A 26,761-nucleotide genomic window follows, 5' to 3' on the forward strand; every position below is an offset into this window, starting at 1 on the left:
GGGGCAGAATTTACTGATAACGCGGATCGCCCATTGATATATGTTATCAGTTAGCAACAATGACTGTAAAGATATTAAATCTAATCCGAGATATATAGGTCTTCTCCATATATGTACATATACCCACAAATCCTTGTGGGAAAAATGTGCTCATTCCGGGCAAAACGCTCAAAGATGTATGCTATCATAAAGCAACAGTGCTTATTAAGGCATGAAGTGTTTTTTTAAAAAACATACAGGCCTACAGTTCCTTACTAGTAATCTATGTAGAAGTCAACTACAGTTATATTTTAGCACCTAATCCCAGGGGATTTCATTGTTCATACCGTTTTCATAGATGTTTAAGATGAAAATCCAGTAGACTTCTCTAAACTTACGAATATTTGTACTCAAAACACCAGCATTAATACAAATTTTTTGCAAGATAATCCATCTTATCTCATCCGCATTGTGCTGTACTTCCATGTAATGTTGTACTAATGGAGCTTGGCTTTTCTTGGTGCGGATTGCTGACCTATGTTCTGTTAGGCGTGTCGACATGGTGCGAGCAGTTTCTCCAACATAGCCTTTGTTACATGGGCATAAGAGTAAATAGCTAATGTTAGATGTTTTGCAATTGGTTAACGTCCTGGATGGTAAATGGACTTTGTTAAACGTGAAATCCGAGGTTTCGATGGCAAACTGGCAAGCCACACAGGAGAGGCACCTAAAGTTACCTCTTGGATTTGTAGAGCCAGTGATAGATGTTTGAATCGTGTTTTTGGATTTCGCTGGCATCCGAGATCGAACAACGAGGTCTTTAAGATTCTTATTTTTTCTGTACGCGTACAGAGCTTTGGGTAGTTCATTACCTTTGGATTTAGTGGCATTAAGAATATGCCAGTTAGAATTTATGATATGGCGGATCTTCTCATTCATCGTGGAATGTCTAGTTACAAAGACCATTCTGGAATTAGTTTGTTTGGATTGTGGTGTCAGCAAGTGTTGCCTGTAAAAGAACCGCGCACGTTTATATGAGTCGCGCACTAGGCGTCTTGGATACCACCGAACTAAAAACTTAGCTTTCATCTCTTCAGCTCGAATATCGAAATCCTGCACATTGGTACAGTTCCTACGAAGTCGTAGGAACTGGCCAAATGGAATGCTGGCCTTTTGCATTTGAGGATGGTAACTTTCGAAATGGAGCAAGGTGTTGCGAGCAGTGGGCTTAACATAGAGGTCCACCTCAAGGTGGTCTTCTCTATTTTGGATCACTATATCCAGAAACTCTACTTTTTGATTGCTTATGTTGGCTGTGAAAAATATGTTCTCATCACATAAGTTGAGCCAGGAAACAAAATCTGTAATGTCTGTATTATCATCTAGCCAGATGAAAAAGACATCATCTATGTAACGAGACCATAGATATACAGACTCACTGTAAGGAGCTATATCATTGTGTATGTATTTTTCTTCATATAGGGCCATAAAGATGTTTGCTACTGTTGGGGCACAGGAAGCCCCCATGCTAACGCCCTTTGTTTGTTTATAGAGTGCGGCGTTAAACTCAAAGGTGTTTTTAGTCAGCACAACGCTTAAACACTCAAGAACAAATAGTCTTGGACAATCAATCTCAAAAGTACTCATAAACCAAGTGACAGCTTCTATGGCTCCTTCCTGTGGAATATTCGAATATAGGGCTTCTATATCCATAGTTACCATAGTGTGTCTATTAGCATGGAACTGACGATTTTCTACCTTATTTATGATGTCTCGTGTGTCCTTGACATATGATTGAATTTGTGGGACATAAGGTCTCAGAAGGGTTTCTACGTACTTGGATAGAGGCTCTGTAACAGACCCAATGGTGGTAACTATGGGTCTGTATGGAGGATTCTCACGATTTTTGTGGATTTTGTGTATTCCATAAATCGCAGCCATTTTAGGTTGTTGAACGTTCAGATATTCCCATTCTTTCTCACATATCCAATTGAGCCTTGGTGGTTATTTTGAGTATAGATTGTTGTACCCTCTTTGTGGGATCTTTTTGGATAGCAGCATAATGAAGCTTATTGTTAAGCATCTCCTCCATTTTAGAGATGTATTGGTCTCTATCTAAAACAACTATACCTCCCCCTTTGTCACAACATTTGATGGTTAAACTGTTGTTCAAACTCAGGGATTGTAGGGCTGCATATTCGTCCCGTGATATGTTATATTTAGGTCTAGGGATATATTTAGTGGCTGCTGTGAGTTTGTTAAAAACCACATGCTCAAAAGTTGATATTTCTGGTGTCACTTGATCTAACGTGGGGAGAAAAGTAGATGCTGGTCTCAGTCCTGACTTGTTCTCAATAAGTTGTGTTTGGTCGTTATGGCCTTCAAAAAAGCTCTTGAGTCTAATCTTTCGGAAAAAGACCATCAAATCTTTGAATATTTCAAATTTTGTTATAATGTTGTGTGGGACAAAGGACAAACCTTTGGTAAGTAAGGATTCCGTAGCATGGTCTAAGGTATGTTGGCTGAGATTGAAGATGAGGATCTCCTCTAATCTCACCAATACTGTGCATGCCTGTTACCGAGTATTGATCTTGATTGGCATAAGTATTCAGTGTTTGTTGGTAATTTGAAGGTGGAGGATATTGCTGAGGTGGCGGGTACTGCTGATTCTGCGGCTGTTGGAAATTGCCTCTGAACCTGGGTTGGTATCTGGTTCGCCAACGAGTGCATTGGTTCCCTCACCTGGATAAAAAAGGAGGGCATTCACCTCTAAAGTTTCCTGATGTTGTCCTACCCTGACCTTGCTCTGAATATTGATTGTATGTGTCATTATCTGAATCTGAACTATAAGAAAAAGTGGTCAACTTTCTAGGAGGTCTGTTCTGATTAAACTGATCTAAGGTATCACCATTAGGTTCAGGTTGATAAAAATGTTCTGCTAGATATGGATACACTTTCTCTTGACTAAAGAATTTTATATCTTTCTTGAGTTTTTCAGTTTTTCTTTTAAGTAAATAGTCACTTTAAGAATTCATTTCTTTTTCTATTTCTTCTAACTTTTTCTGAGCGTCTTCTATTGCCTGGCTGTTCTTGATTTTAGTTTCTAATTCTAAAATCTCCTGTAAAAGGGTCTGGACCAACGCTTTAGCAGTTTCCACAATTAAGATCATAAGATCTCGAGAGCACCTATTGGCTATTAGGGACCATCTCTCTAAGGATCTACGAATCTGGACAAAGAGCCCTGGTATGTTACGTACTCTAAGCCCTTGAGGGATGACTTCAGGTTACTGAACAACGTTCACAGGAAACATCGGCCTCGCAGTCCGGTGGCGGAGAACGTGGCAATGGTCGGGGTGCCCAACAAGGACGTGAGCAACCCCGTCAGCCTGACGGTAAAGGCAAGCAGGACGAGTTTGCACGTCAGCGACCCCCGTTTCAGAAGAAGAAAGTTGCTGCACTAACAGCGAGGTATGCCACAGATAGTCAGAATGCAGCTTCGGAACCTGACATGGGCACTAACGCTGCTCGACAGCGCAGCGGAGGTTACAGTTGTGCGGCAAGCACTGCGTCCATATCTGGAGGCAACAGCAACTGACACGTTCATTACTGTAGAAACTGCGGATACTAGAGTGGCTCCCCCTGACAGACTATATGACATAGTCGTTTTAATAGAAGGTGACATACAATGTACCATAAAAGGGATTTTTGGGGAAAATCTGACCTCTGCATATGATATTCTATTAGCAGAGGCGGACTGGCCCCCGACTTTCGTTTTGGCCGCCCCTAGAGGGGAGGAGGTAATCCTCCCCTCCTTTGCGCACACAGTGCCAAAGGATCAGGCTCAGAACTTTACAGAAGAATGGGCTCAGGTGCTTGCTCCAGCTCTGTACTGTACTCAGGTTGGGTGGGATAAATTGTCACCAAGCCACGAGATTCCTTTACGGTCTATGCCCCAGCCGCAACCCCAATATCCCACGCACCGCGAAGCTAGATCTCACGTCGCAGACATCCTTGAACAATTGGAATATCAAGGTGTTATTGAAACATGTGTGTCACCCATGAATAATCCCCTATTCACTGTAACTAAACCTGATGGGTCGTACCGCCTAGTTTTGGATTACCGGCATTTGAACTCTCATTGTCGGACCTGTGCCGTACAGAATACCCAAAGTTCTGCCCTCGTTGATAGTCTAGTGAGAAAAAGGTTTAAGACCACACTTGACATATCCAATGGCTTTTAGAGGCATAATCTGTCCTCCTATTAGTAGTCAATGGACAGCCTTTACTTCAGGTGGCAAACAGAAACAGTTTAAAAGATTGGCCATGGGCTATAAGAACAGTTCAGGTGTATTTGCCGCACGCGTAGTCTCTCTCTTAGAGAGCATTGACCCTGATGCGTACTCGTATGTTGATGATATCTATCTCACAGACGATGAATTATGGCCGCATCTGTGTCGCGTTGACCGCATCATTGTCATGTTTGCGGACTTCGGTTACAAATTCAACTTTGCAAAGTCGCACATTGCGGAGTATACAGTGTTGCTTTTGGGCTATGAACACAACAATGAAGGCCGAGGCTTAGCCCCTCACTTCCTGGAGAAGTGCGCATGTTTGCGAGCTCCGACAACACTGAAGAAACTATAATCTTTGCTGGGTTTTTTAAATTTCGGGCGTACTTACATTCCCGATTATGCCCAGCGTATCAAGCCGCTATATGCCTTGGTACAACCTAATTTTTCCAAATCGAGCTGAGCTGGCTGCCGGAACATTCAGCTATCTTGCAATCTTTGCAGGCTGATCTTCTTGCTTCAAAGTACTTACTGACACGTGATAACCACACTAACTTGGTGATAAGAATTGTGCCTGGTGCAGTGGGTTTCACGTATTTAACGTTCAATGAGGGCGACACAGTCCCCATTGCTTACAAATCACATTTGTACACTTCGGCTGAAATGCGCTTTTCCACTGTCGAGAAAGTTTTGACTGCAGTGCAGATGGCGATTCTGAAAGAGAGAGCGCTGTCACAAGGGAAATGCATGTTGGTTGTGACACCTTATCCTGCCCTAGAGGCAGTGATGAAAGCCAGTGTACCTAATTCTAAATCTTTGCATCCACGTTGGATACAATGGGCCACTTCCTTGACATCGCCGGATGTCACCTACATCTTTGATGCCTCATTGCAGACTCAGGAGTATTTGCAGTATGAATTCGTTCATCCAGCTCCTCTGTCTTTGCGCCCGCTTGAGGATTACCATTGTGTCATTTACACTGACGGTTCGGCGCAACCAGCGACAGGATCAAAGCATGCATATTTAGCGGCCTGCGCAATTGTGGCTGGTACTTTCGTGAATGGTGAATTCAAGTCTGATGTCGTGCATAAGCAGTCATTGGGTGATTGTACTGCACAGTTGGCAGAGCTACGTGCTCTTGTGCTTGCACTGGAGTTTGCTGATCCGCGAGTTGCAACTCTTATAGTGAGTGACTCATTTTACTGTGTTCAGTCTTTTAACGACAATTTATTCTTTTGGTCTCAAAATGAATATCGTGATTCCAAAGGTAGCACAATCAAGCATCAAATGCTTTGGGTGCGAGTGGCAGAACTTAAACAGAATCTGCCTCTCGTGAATGTAATGCATACTCTGCGGCACTAGCGAGTTGGTGTCCACACTGTCGGTAACAGCTTGGCTGACGAGGCAGCAAAAACAGCAGTGGCAACATATCTAGTAGCAGCAGTTACAAGATCCAAAAGTAAGATTGATGATGACATCTTGGCAGCTATTGCTGCAACGGAGAAGGGAAGTAATTACCCTAGAGGTTTCCCTTCTAAATACTCTTATCATTTAAGTCCTGATAAAGTTCCCTATGTGAGAATTAACGACGTTGGTGACAGATTGATTCCCAACGCGGACTGCAGACTTTCCTTGATAACAGCAGCTCACGAAGGCATGGCTTCTGCGCATGCCAGCGTTTCAGCGACTGTTACTCTCTTACAACATTACTGGTGGCGCGGATTGTATAAACAGACTCGTGCTTATGTTCTTAATTGTGACATCTGCCAGCAGATTAAACCTTCGACTGCTGCGCTCCCGCCACAAACACAGTTGTATATATCTAATGAACCACTTGGGTGTGTTTATTTAGATCACTGCGGTCCTTTCTGCTCTGATACTGCGTATAAGTACATCTTAGTTGCAGTGGATTTGTGCACACGTTTTCTTTGTGCTTGGCCGCAACGGAGTGCTGATGCTCGAACTGTCATCAGGGATTTGCGTGGCTTTGTGGGAATTTTTGCATATGGTACCCTTCATTCTGACCAAGGTCCTGCGTTCGCCTCTAAGGCGTACAAAGAAGCATGAGATCTTTGGGGGTCCAAGTCAAATTTTCGTCACCATACCGGCCTGAGGGCAATAGTGTTGTGGAACGAATGAACCGTGACTTAAAGCAATCCCTGACAGCTAGGGCTTTAGGCACTGGCAGGAACTGGTTAGCCCATCTGTATAACGTTCAACGTGCACTTAATAATCTCCCTAGAAGGTCTCTGGGTGGGCGGACCCCATACGAAATGCTCTTTGGCGTAAAGATGTTTGTTCCAGACCTTGATGGTCTAGACATGGCGGCGTCTGCCGCACCCTTTGACGTAGATGATCACTGTGCTGTATTACAGGATCTACAAGAGACCAGAGACGGTCTTGCAAAGGAACACTTGCCCTCCACGACTGATGCTGCGCTTCAGATTCCGGTAGTCGGCTGGCTACCTCGAGTTGGGGACCTGGTCCGTGAGAAGGTGGAGAACAAGAAGGAATTCAGCCCCTCTTATCGTGCACCAGTACCAGTGCTTGGCGTGCAGGGTACAAGAACAGTCATTTTACCTCCACTTTCTGGTCGCAAGGATAACAGGAACATCTCCAATGACAATGTCAAATTACAGCGAGTGGCCGATTCTTCTTAGTATGACTCCAGAGGTCTCTTGTCCAGCGATGCTGAGCAATTCTGTTTTGGCTCCGGCGTCTACCACCAGGCCTGACATTGCCATCGAGATGCATACAGTTACTAATCCTTTGTTGCCACCACCGGATGGTGGTCCACCTGACGATACTGAGTATACTTATCCCACAGATGTGTCGTTGCCTGGTTTAAAATCAACTGCAGTTGACCAGTCACGCTTTTCATGTGAGACTAACTCTATGACTTCCAATCCCCCATCGAAAATTTCTATTTTTGCAACTTGGTTTAAAAGAAATGTTTCGATTCCCCCTTGGACGTACATTTGGCTATAGCTAATAAGTGTTTTCTTGTTTATGTCCATTGGTTTTGTGGTGGAATTTTTTCGTCTTGTAAACGGACACTACCTCACCGAACGATCTGCGAATAGATTAATTGATGGAACTTTGGTCCCCCACTCCTCATCGCACATCATGAAAAGGGACCAGACTTTTGTGAATATTACTGCCTGGCCTGTGTTGGATGGGATTGTGTGGGATGCTGTTAAATTTCAAATTCATGGTCCCACAGAGGTGATTAATGTCCCCAATGTACTTCGTGTTTCTATGGGGATGTAGTGAAACAAAACATCCGCTCTGATGATTGGGACGTCCAGGCCATAGAGGCATAGAGGCACTCTTTTCTGATTTGAAATATTATGCTGCTTTTGATGTTGAAGATTTGTATTTAGACACAGCTAATTATGAGGAATTGTTTTGCTGCCAACACTATGGCAATCACTTCCTACATAAAGCAAATACTTTTAGAAATTTTGTAAACTATACGCAATGGGAACATTGCCCGGCACCCATTGAAGGCAGCTCAAAAACTCTACTGAACAAATTTACATATTTTACTGATTTCAGCGTTTCTGAACCTAAATCCTTTTATTTTAAAGTGGCGGCGGAGTCAGCTTCCAATGTTAGACTGACCCACACTAAATTGTTGGATTCCAGATCCTTTATGGATGAATTAGCTATAGGGGGCTATGAGTTGTGGAAAGATACCGTTGATCTTAAATCTGTTTGGCGTTCTAAAACATGGCAGGTAAAGGGAACAGAGGCTCTGCATCGTGCTTGCCTTATCCCCAACCACATGTTATTTTTGAATTCTAGCATTTTTCAAACCACCTGCTTTGGATTGGCTACTTCTAAAAAATGTATTCTCCCTCTATTCCTGATCTGGGTGCTTATCCACAATGGAATAATCACACAGATCTGTCCTTTGATGCATTGCAGTCATATATTACTAATGCATCCTTCAACATTTCCGAATTAGATCGTGAAGGATGGTTGATATGGCAGAAGAGCTCAGATTGCTGTCATAATCGTTTTCTGGGTCGATACCCTGGATACACACAGGTTAGAGTGGACCCTCGCTTTGAATCTTCCCATTCAGTTACTACCTATTCTGTGGGGAAGTTGTGCCAGAATTGGCTGCAACATTCCACCTTGGCATCTGTTAAAATTCACTTATCGAAATTACATGACAAAGTAGATTTGAATGATTTTGTTAAGGGTCCTGTGGGTGGCAGGTCCAAAAGATGGGTGTATGCTATTTATAACGAAGTTTGGAAACTATCTCAAATTGAAGCTGCTTCCAGATTAAGAGCTATTGATCACGAAAATTTGGAAAAAGTGCTTGCTGTCATCGATAATAGCATTAACACCCTTTCTTCCAGAATTTACACGTTAGATAATATTGTTTCATCTGTTGTGGCTATTGTACAGGATGATATGTCTACTTTATATCATGGACAGAATCAATTACGTTCCATAATGCAGTTTGCATGGATTTTGCAAACATTGAAGGCTGGGAAAGTTCCCTGGGATTACATGAATACATCTTCTTTATTCCTGCCATTTAATCTGACTGCAAAGCAACAGTTTATGTCGATGAAAGATGCAACATACTCATTACTGCATATTGAAAAGTTGGAACCTTTACCTTTCTCTGTTGCCGAATTGAACTCAGCTGTGTGGCTTACCCTAGGCACATCCAATTGCATGGCGCATGCAACGTTCAGGCACCGAATTTAGCTTGCGTTCTAAAGGGGAATCCTCTGCCAGCAATTATGCCCACTTTTACCTTATTAGCTAACGGTAGTTATTTGCTTTTGAATAATGAGGCTTGCTGCGGGATGCTAGTGGGAATTCCCTACATTGTGACTGTCTCACAACGAGTAGTCTGCTGTAAAAATGTCCTTTTCCCGCCCCCGCATGGGAGACTGGATGTATCCATCTGGCCTTCCATTCCAACCTTGAAAGCAGAGTTCAACAAGATTAGCAGAATAAGGGCTCTATTGTCCCAAAAAGAAGTCGCACTAACCTCCTCACGTGAAACATTCATCCTCCACATAGCTAACACCCGCACCGAGGTGCATGCGCTTTTAAATACTGATCTCCCCCTTCATTTCGGTGCTCTGATTCATACCATATTCAATGCCTCGTCAACATCTGGCTTAGCGCATTTTTTCAAAGTTGTGGGCTCCGGCCTCGTGACCTCCTTCCAAACAATCTTTGGTGTGATACCGGCATTTTTTCATTCTATTTTTTCCAGCGTCTTCGGCAGGCTCCTGTTGATTCTCGTCGTCATGCGCAATGTGTATCACGAGACAGCCTACTCCGGCTGCTCCAACTTCGTTACCGAATGCTTGAATATTATGGAACCTTACCACTGGCCACTTTAAGCGTAGCCTATGGATTGTCCTTCCAGTTTTCCTACTTTACTTGCATGCAACCTGTTTTTCATTGCCTAGATTGTCCATTCGAATGGGCTCTGGATTTGTGCCTGTCAAACTCGGTGTCTCCTGCCCCGGATTATGATCGACTGATGAGTCCCTTAGTGGCTCAAGAGTTGGACTGTTCTGGTTTCTGGATTATGGCCTGTGGAACGGCACATGGAGTCCTAGGGAATTGGGATATCTATACGGCAGTGTCTGACTTCTTGGCGAGAAGTTATCTTGAAGAACATGCAAGTTGTCCTCTGATTGTGCTAGAGGCTCCAGTTATCGAAGAACATGTATGTTCATTTACTTTGTTAGACTGGATGGCGGAATCTTTTACAGACCATTATAATGACTTCCTGTTGGAGGCTGTTGCTACTTATTGTGCTTACACGTTGATGGATTAACTTGGAGGTTGTCCGTCTTCCAGTAGTCATACCACAAGTTTTTTGAATTTTTTCCACTTTTTTACTCCGCATCTTTGCGAGATGTTATATATATTTTTTTCTTTTCCTTTTTTTCCCCTTTTTCAAGCGGGTTTTTCGAACTTTCACTACCAATTATATGGATGGACAATATATGAACTTGGTTCTGCCTCTATCAAACTTGAACTCTGCGTTCCTGATTTGCTTCCCTATTTGTTCGTGGTCCGAACAAGGGAGGGTGTAGTGGAGGCGGAGCTACAGGTACACACATTGCTATGTTAGCATAAGCGTCTTAGAATTAAAACGCTATCTTGCCACTTTTGCTTCTTTTGCACACAACACTGCAGGTAGATGTTATTATAAGAAACCTACTTGCTTGCTTTTTCTTCACATGAGAAACGGTCTGTTGTTCACATCCCTAGACGTGCACCGCGATCTTGGTCTGTACACTGTGTGCAGAAACAGTCAGGGCCAAAAATCAATGTATGCTTTTGAATTCAGGATGATCGGACCAAGCTCTAGCCATAACACGCACACAGCTGCAAATATCTGAAACTCGAGTGCCTTTAATATTGCAGTTTGCATGCATGAGTTAGACACTTTTGGAGAAGACCTTTTCCAGACACAGAGCAAAGCTGATCCTGTGATGTGATTCACCTAAGCTGATATTTACAGTATGGGGTTCCCCATTCAAACCTAGAGACCTTCTATTAGTTTGATAATACTAGTTTACTAGTGAAGGGAGGGTGGTTGTAATCCACTATCATTTGTAATATGATTTCTCCCTTCATCTTCTATGGTATTGTAACAATGCTGATGGTTTTATTTTTAATCATTTGTCTGCTTATGTTAGCCAAAGTACTGCATCTTAGGGCACGTAGTTGAAAATAAACATTTTAAACTTTACGGTGTCTCTGATTACTCTTGTTGTGGACTGATATGAGAATAATAACGAACAGGTATTTCGAATTCCCACCATTCCTGAGAGTACTCTAAGTCGCTTGTTCTGGGTTGTCTAATCATTGGTAGCTTCGAGATGATAAGGAGAACGAATGAGACACTGATGCTAGTCGGATAGGGGTTCTGGGTACTGAGGTGAGTTTTTGGTACACCGCAATTCACTGAGGTCCTGGTTTCCTGCGCATAGTTCTGTGCATGAACAGAATCCCTGGAACACTGCATTACATTTACATTTGAACACTTTTTGAAGAAACAGAAAGAATTTTATCCTCGAGTATCTTTGATTATAAAATGTCTATGTGATGCAATAACAACAAGGTTATGGATAGAAGGTTTGAATTATTCTCAGCCAATTGCAATCACTCGGGCCACATCCCAGTCTTTTGTTTTTTCACCCATCGCGCCACCTCAGATTGGACCCAGTCATATGCAAATCCGTCTTGTCCTGCTCCAATATGAACATTCCAGCCCAAACTGGCAGACCAAGTCCTCCTTGAACCGAACACAAGCAACCCAAGACCAGTTTGCCCTGATTAGGGTGCAACAGTCAGGTATAGCCTGGCAGTTTCAGATTAGACTGTTTCTGATGGAGCAGGCTGAAGACTGATTTGCATATGACTGGATCCGAACTGCGGTGGTATGGTGGGAAAAATATAATTGGACTTGCATGAGGCCTGAGTAATTACCATGACCGAGATTAATTCAAGCAACCCAGTCATCATTGTTTGTACACACAGGTGTGTATGTGATGAGCATTTATGGTACAAGTAATATTTAAGAAATGATGCATCTGTGTTGTAATTAGGAATTGAGGTAAGTTAATGTATATGAATTCTTTTTCAGTTGCTTTGTTGAAAAATCAGAACTTAAAACCCATACATTTTAAGAAGCGCACAGACATGAAATTGAAAGTTGTTGTCTTACTGATAGGGAGAAAGGTTAATACATGTCCAAGTGATTTCTTATGTTTTGCTGTATTTCAGCTTAAGGAGAATCAACTTCATATCCTGTTTGCAGAGAGCTACTTCAAGGTATGCCACAGTCAATCTGAGAGTTGTATGCTGAACATTCATGACAGAATATTTAGGATCCCTTATTTATTTGTAGATATAATTTCAAGCCTACAGACATCAGTGCCCAGCAAAGAGATGATATAATAAACAACAGGAGCATAAACCCATAAACCTCGTTGAGACTGGGGTAATAGTGTAAGAAACAACAAATATTCTCAACTGGTATCATTCAACACAGACAGATAAATTACATGTACAAGACATTACAGTTAGGATAAGGAAGACTCTGAAAAAATTAAATTGAGAAAAGTCATATTGTATTAGATCAAAAAGTTTACAAAAAAATAAACAGAGGGACATACAAAATTGTAAATGAACAGGATAATGGAACAGTTGTAACAGCACTGTACGCAAAATCAATGTAGCATAAGGACAACCCGAACTTGTACTTGGTGCTTAAAGTGTACGTGACACGGAGACGGCGACGCAAGTGACAAGGTGAGATCAGCAAGGGACAGCGCAAAGTGAAGTGAAAGTGAAAATTGGAACAATATATACAAAGGTTCTGAATTCAATTTCTTACAATAGAAATAATTACATATTCATTTTAAAGAATCGTTTCGATCCGATTAAATTAGGATCATCATCAGGACTGGGTTGTAATGTTCAAAACAGTGCTGTATACATGAATCAATCTTAAGTAAAGAAAACCACTAGAGAACAAGGTTCAGTGGAAGTCTGGACGTGGACCAATAGAACATGTTCCAGAGAAGGAAGAGCGTCGTGACTAAAGAGTTTCTGAAAAATCCGAGGGTAACAATCGTGATTAATGGGGGCAGCCAAAGCGCAATAAATGCAGCAATTCTCAATTCAATACATTCAACCTCATGCTTAGTCGGCGCTATGGAAGCAAAGAGATGAGGCAGAGAAGTCCAATTCAATGTTTCTTTCATCTCTAATTATTTCACTGCCATTTCCCTGCTTTCGATATTTGTCTCACCTCTTATTTTTTGTAGAGTGACTAGTGGGTGCAGTGAGGAGCGGAAAAATGCATCGCTCCATTTAATCTGGAGAGCAAAGTTAGTGCTTTCTGACACATTCTCCTTCCAAGATGACCAAAGGCATTTAGAGTTGGTCTATAGCAGGCTTTCTGTGGAACATACTGATATTACATATTGTTGAGCCGATAACGACTGACCCAAATGCCCTCTGTGTAATTGTTTGTTGGTGTTGATGACATGAGCTCTGGAAAACAGCTAAAGCTTTTGTATCCAGACCTAAAATGGATGTCAGATTTCACCTTAGAAGGATAGACCATGCAATCGTATCTGTCTGCTTAAATGAGAGAGTTGGGGTTATGAGGAGTGTTGGACAGAGTAATAGAAGGGTGGGAGGTGGAGAAAGCTGAAGATAATGCATGTATTATCATCAAAGGTACGATATTAGGGGATTACAAATACTGTTACGTAAGACAGAGATGCAAAAATGAAATGTACGAATCAGACACTGCACTTACATAGGTTGGCTGTGAATTTTGGTGTAGTGGAATTTCATAAAAAATCATAGAACAAGAATCAATGAAACAAAGATGTGAGCTACAGAACAGAGTAACTAGGGGCCTAATTATGATGGTGGTCAGAGTTTCATCTGACAGCCATCCTATCAGGAATGGGACCACCTGACTAGCTGTTGGCAGACCCACTAACGGTATTACGATGCAATCGCCTACAAGACGGTCGCACTGTGTATATTTTGCATTGCGGCGTGTGCATTTTGCATATCCCGGCACTATATGGCAGGCATGCGGTGCCTGCCACATGGTGCAGGAATATGGGGGCCCATGTCAGAAGGCAAGGGGGGAAGCAGGCCCCCAAGTCACTTTCCGGGTTAACCACCATGAAACGGCCGCAGAAAGGGACATTGTAATCCCTACGGCGATGCCTGAGCACACACCGCCACTGTTGTAGGGATTACAGTCCCTCCAAAGGTCCGACTGGCTCAAGGAGCCCGTCCGATCTGTGACAGTCGGTCTCTCCACCCTCCATCATAATGCGGCGGGAGGTCAAGCAAGATCATTGGCGGTGGGACTGCCACCGATGACCTGACGGTGGCGGACCCACCGCCATCATAATCAGGCCCTAGGTTCTGAAAGATCTTCTTTGTTATTGTAATGTACCCTTCCAGTGAACGCACAGTGCAATGAGATTTGCATGTAGTAAACAAGCAGTTAATACCCATTTCTGGAGAAGAAATTAGCAGTGGACTGTGTCCTGTTTTGCTTTCTCATAATGAAACACAAATCATTTTTTACTTTTGAAAATGAATATCTAATACACAATTGCAACACTCAGAAAATGCATACATTTATTTAAGATGAAACATGATAAGGTAGAAGGTTTCTCTAAAAACCTCATGTATCTTAAAATATAATGCCTCACTAACCTTGTCCTGTTCTATTCGGCACATAGACTGAATTGCCTGCAGGTTCCATAAGCTCCCAGACGTTTTTGACATAAACACGAGTTGGGAGTAACTCTTTCCTACAAAATAAAATGTAAGTTTAGGCAATATTGGCAAGGGTGTTTGATCAATGAGAAGGTGTGTAATACATACAACTTGTATTTTAGAGCAATGATTTCTTTTTCAATATTCATTTTTAGTTTTTTTACACCAACACAAGATTATGAAGGCATTCGACCAGCAGCAGTAAATCTAAAGTCTTTTGAACTGTGAGAGACTCCTTAATACCTTCTGAAGTTACATGCAGAACACCTCCTCATCTCCTTCTGGTTGAGAAATGAGAGAATCAATTTATCGTCTTGTATAATGGCTGCTGAGCCGCTGAACATGGTTATTCTATGCCCGCTGAATTGGTAGGAGGTGATACTTGTTAGACGTGAAGTCTCCCACCTAAAGCCTGAATGATCACTGTCCCCTAGTTGCCATCTCCCATTCTGTAAATTAACTTTTCAATGGAACTGAAGTAGAACAACATTATGTTATTTTCTTGTGCATGTGTCACCAGTGGCGACTGCTAGCAGGGGAAATTGGTGGGGTGGCGTGGGAAAAAATTAAATAAAAACAAAACGTACCTGAAGCGTGACATTCGCTGCCTTGCCATGCGTCTGCTGCTTCGAGCAGTGGGGTGATGCTCCTTCGCCATAGCAGAGGAGCCGCCCCTGTGTGTCACTTTAACTCATGCATAATCGCTGCTGAGACACTGGCAATTGTTCTTTGCTCACCGAATGAGTTGGAAGGAGTAGAGAGGAATCTGCTACCAGCTGCCAGATTGACTGCCCCTCCCATAGTTGCCGCCTACCATTTGGTATTTAAACTATGGGGCTCATTAGGATGTCAGTGGGACTGACAATGAAGGCACATCGGTGTCGGTCCCATGGACATCTGAAGCAGCGGTCAGACCACTGCATTACAATGTGGTCAATCCGACTGCATGTGTTAGGGACAGACCGCTGTGGTTCCGACAGGCTCAAGGAGACCATTGGCCCTGCATTGGAATGTAATCCCTACAATGAGGGCGGTGCCTGCTAAGGCACTGCCTTAGGGATTACAATGGCCCTTCCAGATGGCCTTTCAATGGCGGGCCGACCGTCATTGAAAGGCTGTCAGAAATGCACTTTGGAGGCCCCTAGCAGGGCCCCCATCCCTCTGTGGAATCCCCTAGGAGGTCTGGGGGGCACCACATGTGCCCCCACAAACATCCATGCCACAGGGTGCAGGGATGTTCAAAAGCATGCCTTTTGGCATTGGGGCTTGTGCTGCAACCCTTTTCCAGGCTGCAACACAAGTCTGAATGCAAAGATGCATGTTTCCGACCGCCTCCACGGCGATCGGATCCTAATAATGCAGTCGGGACACCTGACAACATGTTGGCCACTGCTACGATGTTGGGCAGACACTCACGGTTGATGCTGTGAAATGGAATTTTTTGCTTGCTGAAAACTCTACCAAAGCCTTGCATTATTGCACATTAACACACATTTTATATGTACTGCAAGCTTATATTTTGGTGTTGTGTGCTGCACATTTAGCTTTATGCTCGAGAAAGCAGAGCCTTGTTTGGAAGTTGGCTTAGACAAGCGAAAAACTGCAGATTTAGTGAAGTTAGCCTTCTACCTTACCCAACTGTATTTATATTCCAATGTTTCCTAACATTCTTCCCACAAGAACGTGTGGGCTCCTTGTTAGCACCAATCTTGAGTTATATATTTGACCACATGCTCTATCTCCCACTCGTTGTGTGGTTGTGTTAAAGAAAATGTAAACATTTCGAAATTGAAGTGAAAACTAGCATTGTATGCTCCAACTACTTAGACGGTAAAGCACTCATCTTTTGAAATTAAGAATTTGAATTTAGAATATTTCTGCTGCCTGCTATATTTTTGCACTTAACATGCATTAGACTCCAGTGGGATTCGCAGAGTGTTATTTTTCTTCGTCAGCACAGAGTGTTAGCATGCAAGGGGAAGACTGGGGCTATCGGAGGCCATAAACTGTTTGCTTTTGGAATTGCATGATGTCCTGAATGTACAAGCCAACTAAAATGGAACGTTCATCTGTTAAAGTAAGAACAAGGGCTAGATGTACTGTAATGTATGTAAGAAGCACTTTTATAGCGCTGCTATCACTCCAGGGAGTATCTTGGCGCTCACCCAACCCAGATGGAGGGGTTGGAAGGAAAGGAGACAATTCATGCTAAACACTACATATTTACACCAGTGCTGTACAAGCTGCATCGGTCAGAGAGAACACCCAGGTTTTTACTGCCTTCCTAAACTGAGTTTCATGAGACAGGGATCGTAAAGAAAGGGGGAGCTTATTCCAGGCCTTGGCACCCAACACAAAGAGGGATTTGCCGCCTTTAGTTGCTAACTTAAATCTGGGGATTATGAGCAGATTCTGACCCACAGACCTTAGGCAACGTGTCGGGTAATATCGTCTAAAACCATTACATAGATATTTTGGTCCTTGATGTTGAAAAGCCCTGAAGGTAATTAACAGGATCTTAAAAAGAATCCTTTTACCAATTGGTAGCCAATGGAGCGCATTGAGTGCTGCTGAGGCTGATGACTTGCGGGGCCAACGTAGTACTAAGCGGGCCGCTGCATGTTGGACCATTTGTAATCTGTAAAGTACAGATTTATTAGCTCCAGCATATAAGCTATTACAGTAGTCTAACCTGGAAGTGATTAGGGCCACTGCAACCATTTTCCTAGCTGGCAACGGAAGAAGATCAAAAAACTTCCTTAAAGCTTTTATTATATGGAAGGATGTGCCAGCTACGGCAACCGCTTGTTGTTTAAAGGATAGTTGGTTATCAAACTTAATGCCCAAATTTCGGGCAGATGTAATGGTGTTAGGAGGGGCTTCTGCATCATCAGGCCAACAGATTTTCGGGGAAAACAAATTTTGCTTTCCAAATGGCAGGATTTCAGTTTTTCCGGCATTACATTTAAGGTGATTATTAGTCATCCAATTAAATGTTGCTGCCAAGCACTCCTTAAGATTTTCCTCAGCGCCAGACCGCTCACTGTCCAGTACTAGGATGAGCTGAGTGTCGTCAGCATATGAGATTGTACTGATCTGAAAAGATGCGATCAGTTTTACCAGGGGAACCATATACAAATTAAAAAGTATAGGGCTTAGACTCGATCCCTGGGGGACTCCAGAGCTGAGGACCTTAGCTTCAGATTGATAATGACCCAGCACTGTGATTTGGCGTCTGTCGCTAAGGAAATTTCTAAGCCAAGCCAAAACCACCCCACCTACTCCTGCGGCAGCCAACCGGTCTATTAAGATGTTATGTGAGACCGTATCGAAGGCTGCCGACAGGTCAAGTAGTATTAAAACAGCCTTCTTTCCCTGGTCGATGGCCATACGAAGGGTCTCTGCTGTAAACAGCAGGGCAGACTCGGTAGAATGTTTTGACCGGAACCCTGACTGGTTTGGATGTAAAATATTGTTTTCTTCCAGGAAGCTCGTAAAATGGTTATTAACGAACTTCTCTGTCAGTTTGGACATCACTGGAAGCAAGGAGATCGGGCGTAAGTTAGATAGGGTGGTTGAGTCGGCTAGAGCCTTTTTCTGGAGAGGCTTGACAGCAGCCAGCTTCCAGTCGTTGGGAATATCACCCGTGGTTAAAGATGAATTGATGATACCATTGATGATAGGATTAATTGCTACTACTAGGGTCTGTAAGACCAAAGGAGGGCATGGATCAAAGGGGATCCAGATTTACTGGCAAGAATAGCCTTAGAGGTATCTTCAAAGGAAACAGGGACAAACGTTTCCATACAAGTAGGGAACTTCTCCCCTTCTATTCTTTCAACATCTCCTGAAATAGAGTGCACTGGAGGGAAAGTCCTCACGATATCAAGGATTTTATTTTCAAAATAATCTGATATCTCATTGCAGAGATTTTGAGATGGAGGGATCTCCTGCAAAAGAACTGATGGATTCATAAAATCCTTTACTATCTTAAAAATTTCTTTTTGCCCTTGACCTGCCATGGAGATGGCCTGTGAATATTGAGCTTTCTTAGCTGACTTTATAGCTGCATGGTATTTTCTTCTAGCCCATTTATAGGCATCGTGGGCAGTGACCTCATAGTTCCTGCGCCACCTCCGTTCCAGTACTCTTAATTCTCCCAATTCTGTTCTCAAAACAGGTGAGAACCAGGGGACCCTCCTTTTAGTTTTAATAGAACTTACATTCTTAGAGCTGGTAGGGCCTAACCGGTGGCCTGCCGCGGTCATCCAATCACAGAGGTTTTGATTATCTGCAGAGGTATTGCCTGTTAGCACCGGTATGCTAGTTATAAGAGCATCTATCACCTCAGGTCTACTAGATAATTTCTTCCAGTTAAGTTTGCTGGTTAAATTAGGAATTTTAATATTATTTGTGACGGTGACCATAGTTCTATAATTTAATGAAATATGAAAAGGAATAAAAAAATAATCGGACCAGATCTGGGCAGGCGCGGTGCGTCCATTGGGGCGTGGGGGCGTAGCCCCCCCGCCCGCGCCGCGCCCGCAGCTGCAGCTCCCTCCTCTGTGACTGTGAATGTCGGCAACCGCAGCTCCAGAGTCCTCCCTCTGTGAATGTCAGTCAGCATGACGTCGGACCGTGGGCGGTCCGGTGTCATGTTGACTGACATCATTGTCAGACGCCTTTGGGAAAGGCAGCACAAGTGCGCATGAGTGGGCATGGAGCTTAATTTTTTACTCCGTGCCCAGTCATGCGTACTTGTATTTTTGCTGCCTTGCGCATGCCCATTAGGAGCCCCTCGGTCTCCTAAATGGGCAGGCGGCGGGCGAGGAGTAGGCTGTGCCGTCAGCCAATCAGTGGCGCTGCTGCAGCGCCAGGATTGGCTGAGGGCCGGGTTGCGTCACGGGGACGTGGTGTTCTGGACCGTTTGAAGGGGCAGTCGCAGAGAGGCGCCAACGCGGGCCTGGACATGAAGAAAAGCGAGTAATGTAAGAATTGGCAGCACGAGCGGAGTGTGTTTAAGGAGCCCTCATAGGGAATGAATGATGGCCAAGAACCAGGGAGAGGACGGAGGCAGCCGACAGGTAAGTGAACTTTTTTTTAACCCCCTCCTTCCTCCCTCCCCGTCCCACTACCACCTCCTGACTAGGCAATGCACATTTTGCATTTAAACGGACAATGAATAAATACAAATGGACCAATAAACATCAGTAATTTTTTAAGTATACATATTGGCCCTTGATTTAGTCTTTTTGTTTTTGATCACCTTTAATATGTATATATGTCTTATGAACTACACATCAGAATCTCTAATCTCTGCCCTATGGCTCTCTTGATGTTTGATTTAGTTGTTACCTTTTTGTTTTTGTATCCTATTTAAAGCAAGTTGTGTCACTGTATGTCACACTCGATATTTGTGTGTGTGTGAGAGAGAAACAGTTTGTTTATAAAGTGTGGACAAATCTTCACAGGAGTAGATCATACATAGTGTGTGGATCGCTTTCTCTTGAAATTGCATTCATATGGCGCTCACTGGGGAGGTGTGCCTGAAAGAGAGTGTTTACTTTGTGTGTACTCGTCTTAGTTTTTGACTACTTTATAACTATATACCGGGAGTCGGGGAGAGTTTTTTGACAGATACGTGTGGCTTCATGTGTTTCGCAACAGCCCCCCTTTCGTGCATTCATAAATGAATGCGTGTACAGTGACCGATACTATATGAATGAATGCCTTTTTGTCATACCCCGTCCGTAGAACAAGCCTAGAGGAGGGGCTAGAAGTGCGCAGATTTGCCCCACTGGTTTCGTACTTGCCCTGAAGTGTAAGTGGGCATTTAAATTCTGTCGCCGCACTTGTGACGTTTTTTATTGTGACCACTAGTTCGGTGTCATTGCGTGCACTTTGAAATGCCTCGAGGCAGAAGCCTTGCTACGGTGTCTTGTTTACCTGGAGCCGTTGTCGTGTTTTGTCCTTTAAATGTCCGGTTCCTACGCTTTAATTGGCTACAACTCGAAGCAATTATAACGCTGGTTGGTTTCATGCAATGTTTGGAGAAGGACTGCAACGTGCTAAGAGGCGCGCACTTTTTTTTTATTTCTCGGCGTTGGCACCACGTTTGTGTGCTATTTTTATCTCTTTATTATTCTATTTGGCTTCTTTGTGAGGCGAACAATACAAACATTATTCACTCATTGAACTGTATCGAGGAATGACTAATATTAAAGTAGGGCTTGCTAAATTCTAATTTTCATTGGCATTGTAAGGGCGGATTTGCTGTCTATGATTTAACCCTGTCCTCATCTCTCCCTCAAAATAGTGGTGAGAATTATAGGGCAAAACTGATGCTCAATCCGGAAATATAGTTGTTTTATTTTTTTCCAATCAGAGAGAGGAAGTTTTCCAAACAGGCCTAGCGCATGTGACATTTACTGACCAATAATGGAGAGGTCCTGGTGTTTACTGTAAACAAAATGGCTGCCAGGGGCAGTTTACAGCCAATGACATCCATGTTTGTATACAGAACCCAGCGGGAACTGCTACCACGCTGCTGGGAGCGTGGTGACACATCCTGCTCAGGAGAGCATTCACCAATAGAAACACGGGGCAGCCATTGATTGTCATTCTGAGAATGCTGCATTGCTTTCATAAACTTGATGGCTATTTTTAGAAATGTGGTATTTGGAATAAAAATGCATTTCCTCTTTTCCATTTCCATTTTCTTTGAATTTGTTAGATGTGATTAGCAGTACAGGTGCACTGTGATGCAGATACCTCATGCTGTACCATGTACCTGTTGGTTTGTAGTTTTAACATACAAGCCAACATTAGGATAGAGGAAAGGGGGAATAACAGCCAGTGAAAGAATTAATGAGCAAAGGACAGGAGAGCGGGCAGCCAGTGACAGTATTAATAATTGCCCGGCGAAGTGGGCATAACGTTAGTCAACAGGGATTGAATCCTTTTCATAAACAAGTCCCCTGGACAACATTTCCAGATTGTCAACTAACTCAGGAGAAATTGGGTCATGTGTGTTGTTAAGGAAAATTGAGATTAAATGAGGAATCCAGGTTTTCCAATGACCAAATATGGAAATTGAATAATGTGGAGCTCGAAGTAAAACCATGAGGAAAAGTGCAAAGGTTGCCACGGGTGATGGCAGTAAATACGCTGAAGAGATCTAAGAGAAAGAGAGCAGTGCCACCTACACCATCCATCACCAGACGCTGGCAGTCGGCAGCGATACCAAAGGGGAAGAGGACGTAGCCTTACAGCTAGAGCTGCTGACTTACCCTCTGCAGTGGGCTCTATGTGTGTTTGCAGCTCTAGTCTCTGTGCTTCTCAAATTTGCTTGAAAATGCACCCTTTATCCACTTTTTTTTCAAAATTTTCTCGGGGGGGAAAAACCCCCCCGAACCCCCTCTAAGGTGGTCGAGCTCGCTCGCTGCGCTCGCTCGCCACTGTGCACTCCGACAGAAAGTTTACGCCCCACCACTTTCAAATGTCACCATCCGCCACTGGATCTGGGGGCAGGGTGGTTTAACTACAAGCCTAGTAGAGTTGGAGCAGATACAATCCAATAAGTGACCTGCTGAATGTGTGTGTTCATGAATCAAAAGAGTGAGTCCAAGTACATTAATGATATCCATAAAGCACTCAACTCCTGGATCGTTGGGGGAGTCAAGGTGCAGGTTTAAATCGCCCAATACTGTAAAGTTGGAGAATCTGAGTGCTAAATCGCTCAGAACTTCTCCCACAGTTTCCAGAAACTCCTTTGGGGAACCCGGAGGGCGATAGATAAGGGCACCCGAAAAAGTGAATGAGTCATGGATACCCAAAGAAAAGGCGAGCGCTTCCGCTCCTTTAATGTCAGCCAGTTCATGGGAAGAACATTTTAAGGAGCTACGATAGATAATAGCAAGGCCCCCTCCCCGCTGTTCAATTCTATCCAAACGCTGGATAGAGAAGCTCTGCGGGAGGGCTATGGCAAGGTCAGGGTTACACCAAGGCTTAAGCCAAGTTTCTGTAATCAAAAGCCAGTCAAGATTGTTGTCAGTAATAAGATCATGTATATTCTGAGAGTTTTTACAGAGCGAACGGGCGTTAATTAGTCCACCTCGCAATACCGGAGAATTAGAGGGAGCCTTAATAATGGGGTCAGTAGTTAAAGCAACTTTATCCTGATCACAACATACCGGATCGGGCAGGGTATCAGGGCCTAACACCTTATGGCCGTGTAAGTAAGGTACAGTACATGAAGGCAAGGATGCAATCGACATACCTGTAATGGTGTGAAGTAGATGTTAGCTCGTACGAGGTCTCCCGCCTCCGCGCCTCCTTAGCGCTGACGGGCGCAGACGGGCAAGACTTTGGCCCGACTCAGGCGCTACCGCTGCGCGACCAAATGGGAGGGTTAAGTAGTGTCTCCCCTCACCTCCGCCTGAGCACTAGAGCGCTCAGCGCGATGGCGCCACGAGACTTCTCCGGCTACCCCCAAGATGGCGGCAAAACACGACGAGATCCACAGATTCGGTCCGCTAAAGTAGCGGTGGGGGCACAATTTATAATGCGGGAATGTGGGCAGTAAGTCCGGCTAAAAACAGGGAAAAAATATCAAAGAAACTAACTCAAATAGCAATATAGGGTACTAATTTTAAAACGCAGGTAATTTCCTAAACCAAGCTGGCTTAAGTGCTGGCAAGTATAAAGCGCCGCGATAAATGAATACTGCTTTCCCTTAAGCCACAGTGACCAAATGGTGGTCTTAAGTAGTGTCTCCCCTTACCTCCGCCTGAGCACTAGAGCGCTCAGCGCGATGGCGCCACGAGACTTCTCCGGCTACCCCCAAGATGGCGGCAAAACACGACGAGATCCACAGAGTCGGTCCGCTAAAGTAGCGGTGGGGGCACAATTTATAATGCGGGAATGTGGGCAGTAAGTCCGGCTAAAAACAGGGAAAAAATATCAAAGAAACTAACTCAAATAGCAAAATAGGGTACTAATTTAAAAACGCAGGTAATTTCCTAAACCAAGCTGGCTTAAGCGCTGGCAAGTATAAAGCGCCGCGATAAATGAATACTGCTTTCCCTTAAGCCACAGTGACCAAATGGTCGTCTTAAGTAGTGTCTCCCCTCACCTCCGCCTGAGCACTAGAGCGCTCAGCGCGATGGCGCCACGAGACTTCTCCAGCTACCCCCAAGATGGCGGCAAAACACGACGAGATCCACAGATTCGGTCCGCTAAAGTAGCGGTGGGGGCACAATTTATAATGCGGGAATGTGGGCAGTAAGTCCGGCTAAAAACAGGGAAAAAATATCAAAGAAACTAACTCAAATAGCAAAATAGGGTACTAATTTAAAAACGCAGGTAATTTCCTAAACCAAGCTGGCTTAAGCGCTGGCAAGTATAAAGCGCCGCGATAAATGAATACTGCTTTCCCTAAACACTGTCTCAAATTGTGATCAGCATTTCACCGGTCATACCTAGGTTTATAATCTCCTGTCAACTGCTGACAACTGATGTGGTAATAGAATGTCTTTTTAATCCTTTTAACAGCGTCGTACACATTGTTCTTCTTGTTTTACTTACCTGTGTAATCAGTGCCTCAGTCCCCGGTCCGTCACGGCTTATGCCGATTGAACGGAGGGAAGACAAAGGCAAAAACATTACTTCCGGTTCGCTGACCGGAAGTTGCAGTTGGCGCTCTAGTCCCCGAACATAGCTCCAATCCTACTTAAAGCGGGGCAGGGCACGGATGCGCGCAGCGGCGCTTTGAAGGCAAGCCCGTCTGCGGGCGTCCGCGCCTGCCAGCTGCCAGGACCCCTGCACTTTTTTGTCTCGCCCTATCATGGCCTTAGGCACAGGTGCGCCAATCGGTGAGTAATCAATGTGACATCAATAAAATACTCTAGTCAGGAGCTAAAAGATTTAAATAATTCTCACTTCAGACCTCCAGTCATATTAGAAAGAGAAATCATCAATGTTCAAAGTACATCATGCTCAATAGAATCCGCGCTACCAAACAGAGTCCAACCATCGCGAGAACCTAACCATACTACTATCTCCAAATCACTAAAAGCTGTCTACTTTAACGCACACTCCATCCCGAAACACTCGGTGGAGATATGGAGCCTCATGGATATGGAGGCACCAGATATCTGCTTTGTAACAGAATCCTGTCTGCACGAGCACACCTCTGCTGATGTGCACTTAGCCTTTCTGCCGCAATACAATGTAATTAGAGTGGACAGAAGGGAGACTAGAGGGGGGGCCTACTTATTGCCACGATCTCTGGATTTACCATCGCATCCCTAGAAACTGTTAGCTCTGGCCAACTCGAACTGTGTATTTTCAGGATAGAAGGATTAACTAAGGGCACCGAAAGGGTAGCTCTAATATACAGACCCCCGGCCCTAAAAATGATTTCCCAGATAAATTATTTGAGATTATATCTCTGCAAGTACTGGCTTCTGACTTTTTTTTTCTTAATAAGAGATTTTAAATATCATGCTGAAATTTTACAAAACTCTGAAATAGATCAACTTATCAAAGACATGTACACATTAGAACTAACCGAATTGGTAACAGGTCCTACCCACATCGCTGGTCATACACTCGATCTCATTTTTACAAACTCTCCAGATATCACAGTAGAACCTCCCACTCCACTGCTATGGACAGATTATTATTTGCTAAAATTTGTCATTTCTGTAAATATAATCAAAACTAATCTTAGAAATGAACTAATGTGGGGAACTTCATGGCGCAAAGTCTCTCCATCCCTTTTCTCAAAACACTTTAGTTCCTTCCACATTAGCCAGGAGGTAAACATTAATCTGGCAGCAACCTCCTTCGAAAAAGCAATAACGGCTGCATTAGACCAAATTGCCCTTCTTACCAAAGTCAAAGTTAAATCTAGAACCGCCCCCTGGTTCACAGAACAATTAAAGACAGCGAAGCTTTCCTGCAGGAAAGCAGAGCAGAAATGGAAAAAAACCAAAGACTCAATCAATCGCAAATCATATAAAAACATCCACCGCATCTATATGGAGGACGTCAGACAAGCAAAAAAACGGTTTCTTGTAAACAGAATAGATAAGGCGGCAAATTTGTGTAAGGAGCTCTACCAAATTCTAAAAGAATTTACACCTCCCATTCAGTCACTGACCTCCATCTCCCAAGAATGGACCGACACTCTCTCTAATGATGATAAAATTACCACCATCCATAATTTCTTCCCGCAACAAGTAAATAACCACCCAGAGAATACGCCCAATGTGTCTCCAACCTCTTGGCTGATTTTTCTGAGTGCAACATCGAAGGAGCGGAAGAAGTTATGCAGAAAATAAAATCAGGATCACCTACTGATTCTGTGCCACCAAAATTTTTCCCAACCATCGCACCGGCACTGCTAGACAGTCTAACTAACCTACTTAACAGATCTCTATCGCAAGCTGAGTTCCCGAAAATATGATAGGCCGCTAGGGTCAGGCAAATTCTGAAAAAACCTTCAGCCGACCCTAAACTCCTCCTAAACTATCGTCCCATCTCGTTGCCCCCTTATTTTGGGAAGATGCTAGAGTCTCTAGTAAATCAACAGATTGTTATCCACCTCGAGAGCCATAAGCTACTAGATCCCTCACAGTCGGGTTTCAGGGCTGCCCACAGCACGGAGACAGCACTGGTTGAGGTAACAGATAATGTCAGGCTAGCTCTAGGCAGAGGTCAATCATCAATCTTGGTCCTGCTTGACCTATCCGCCGACTTTGACACCATCTCCCACAGTATTCTAGAACATTGACTCTGGGAGATTGGTGTCATGGGGAACGCCCTGAAATGGCTTAAGAGCTACCTGACAGACCGAACCACAACAGTACAAGTGGAAAACACTGTATCCTGTAACAGACCAGGAATGATGGGAGTGCCACAGGGCTCCATTCTCAGCCCTACTCTTTTTAATCTTTACGTAACACCGCTGGCCAAGGGAATCAGATCTTACGGCTTTGATGTTATATCATATGTCGACGATACACAGATCTTGGTCACTCTTGGCCAAGACCCAGCGGAAACAAAGCTACGTTTCAAAGAATGCATGTCTCATGTTGACAGGTGGATGAGCACAAATCACCTCCAATTAACCCGTTAAACGCGGCATAAATTCCGCAGCGGTGTGGGTG

At 43.8% G+C, this 26,761-nt stretch overlaps 1 protein-coding gene across 2 annotated transcripts in view; it reads right to left on the reverse strand.

The window, feature by feature from the left end:
* DISP2 (dispatched RND transporter family member 2) overlaps positions 1–26,761 on the reverse strand; it is a 320,137-nt gene that overhangs the window by 11,288 nt on the left and 282,088 nt on the right. For both annotated transcript variants that reach the window (XM_085626880.1, XM_085626881.1), the window contains one exon: positions 14,526–14,623. In XM_085626880.1, coding sequence (XP_085483006.1) covers positions 14,526–14,623 — 98 coding nt within the window. The remainder of the gene's footprint in view (positions 1–14,525; positions 14,624–26,761) is intronic.

This window comes from Triturus cristatus, chromosome 9 (assembly GCF_964204655.1).
Source record: "Triturus cristatus chromosome 9, aTriCri1.1, whole genome shotgun sequence".
Lineage (NCBI taxonomy): Eukaryota > Metazoa > Chordata > Amphibia > Caudata > Salamandridae > Triturus > Triturus cristatus.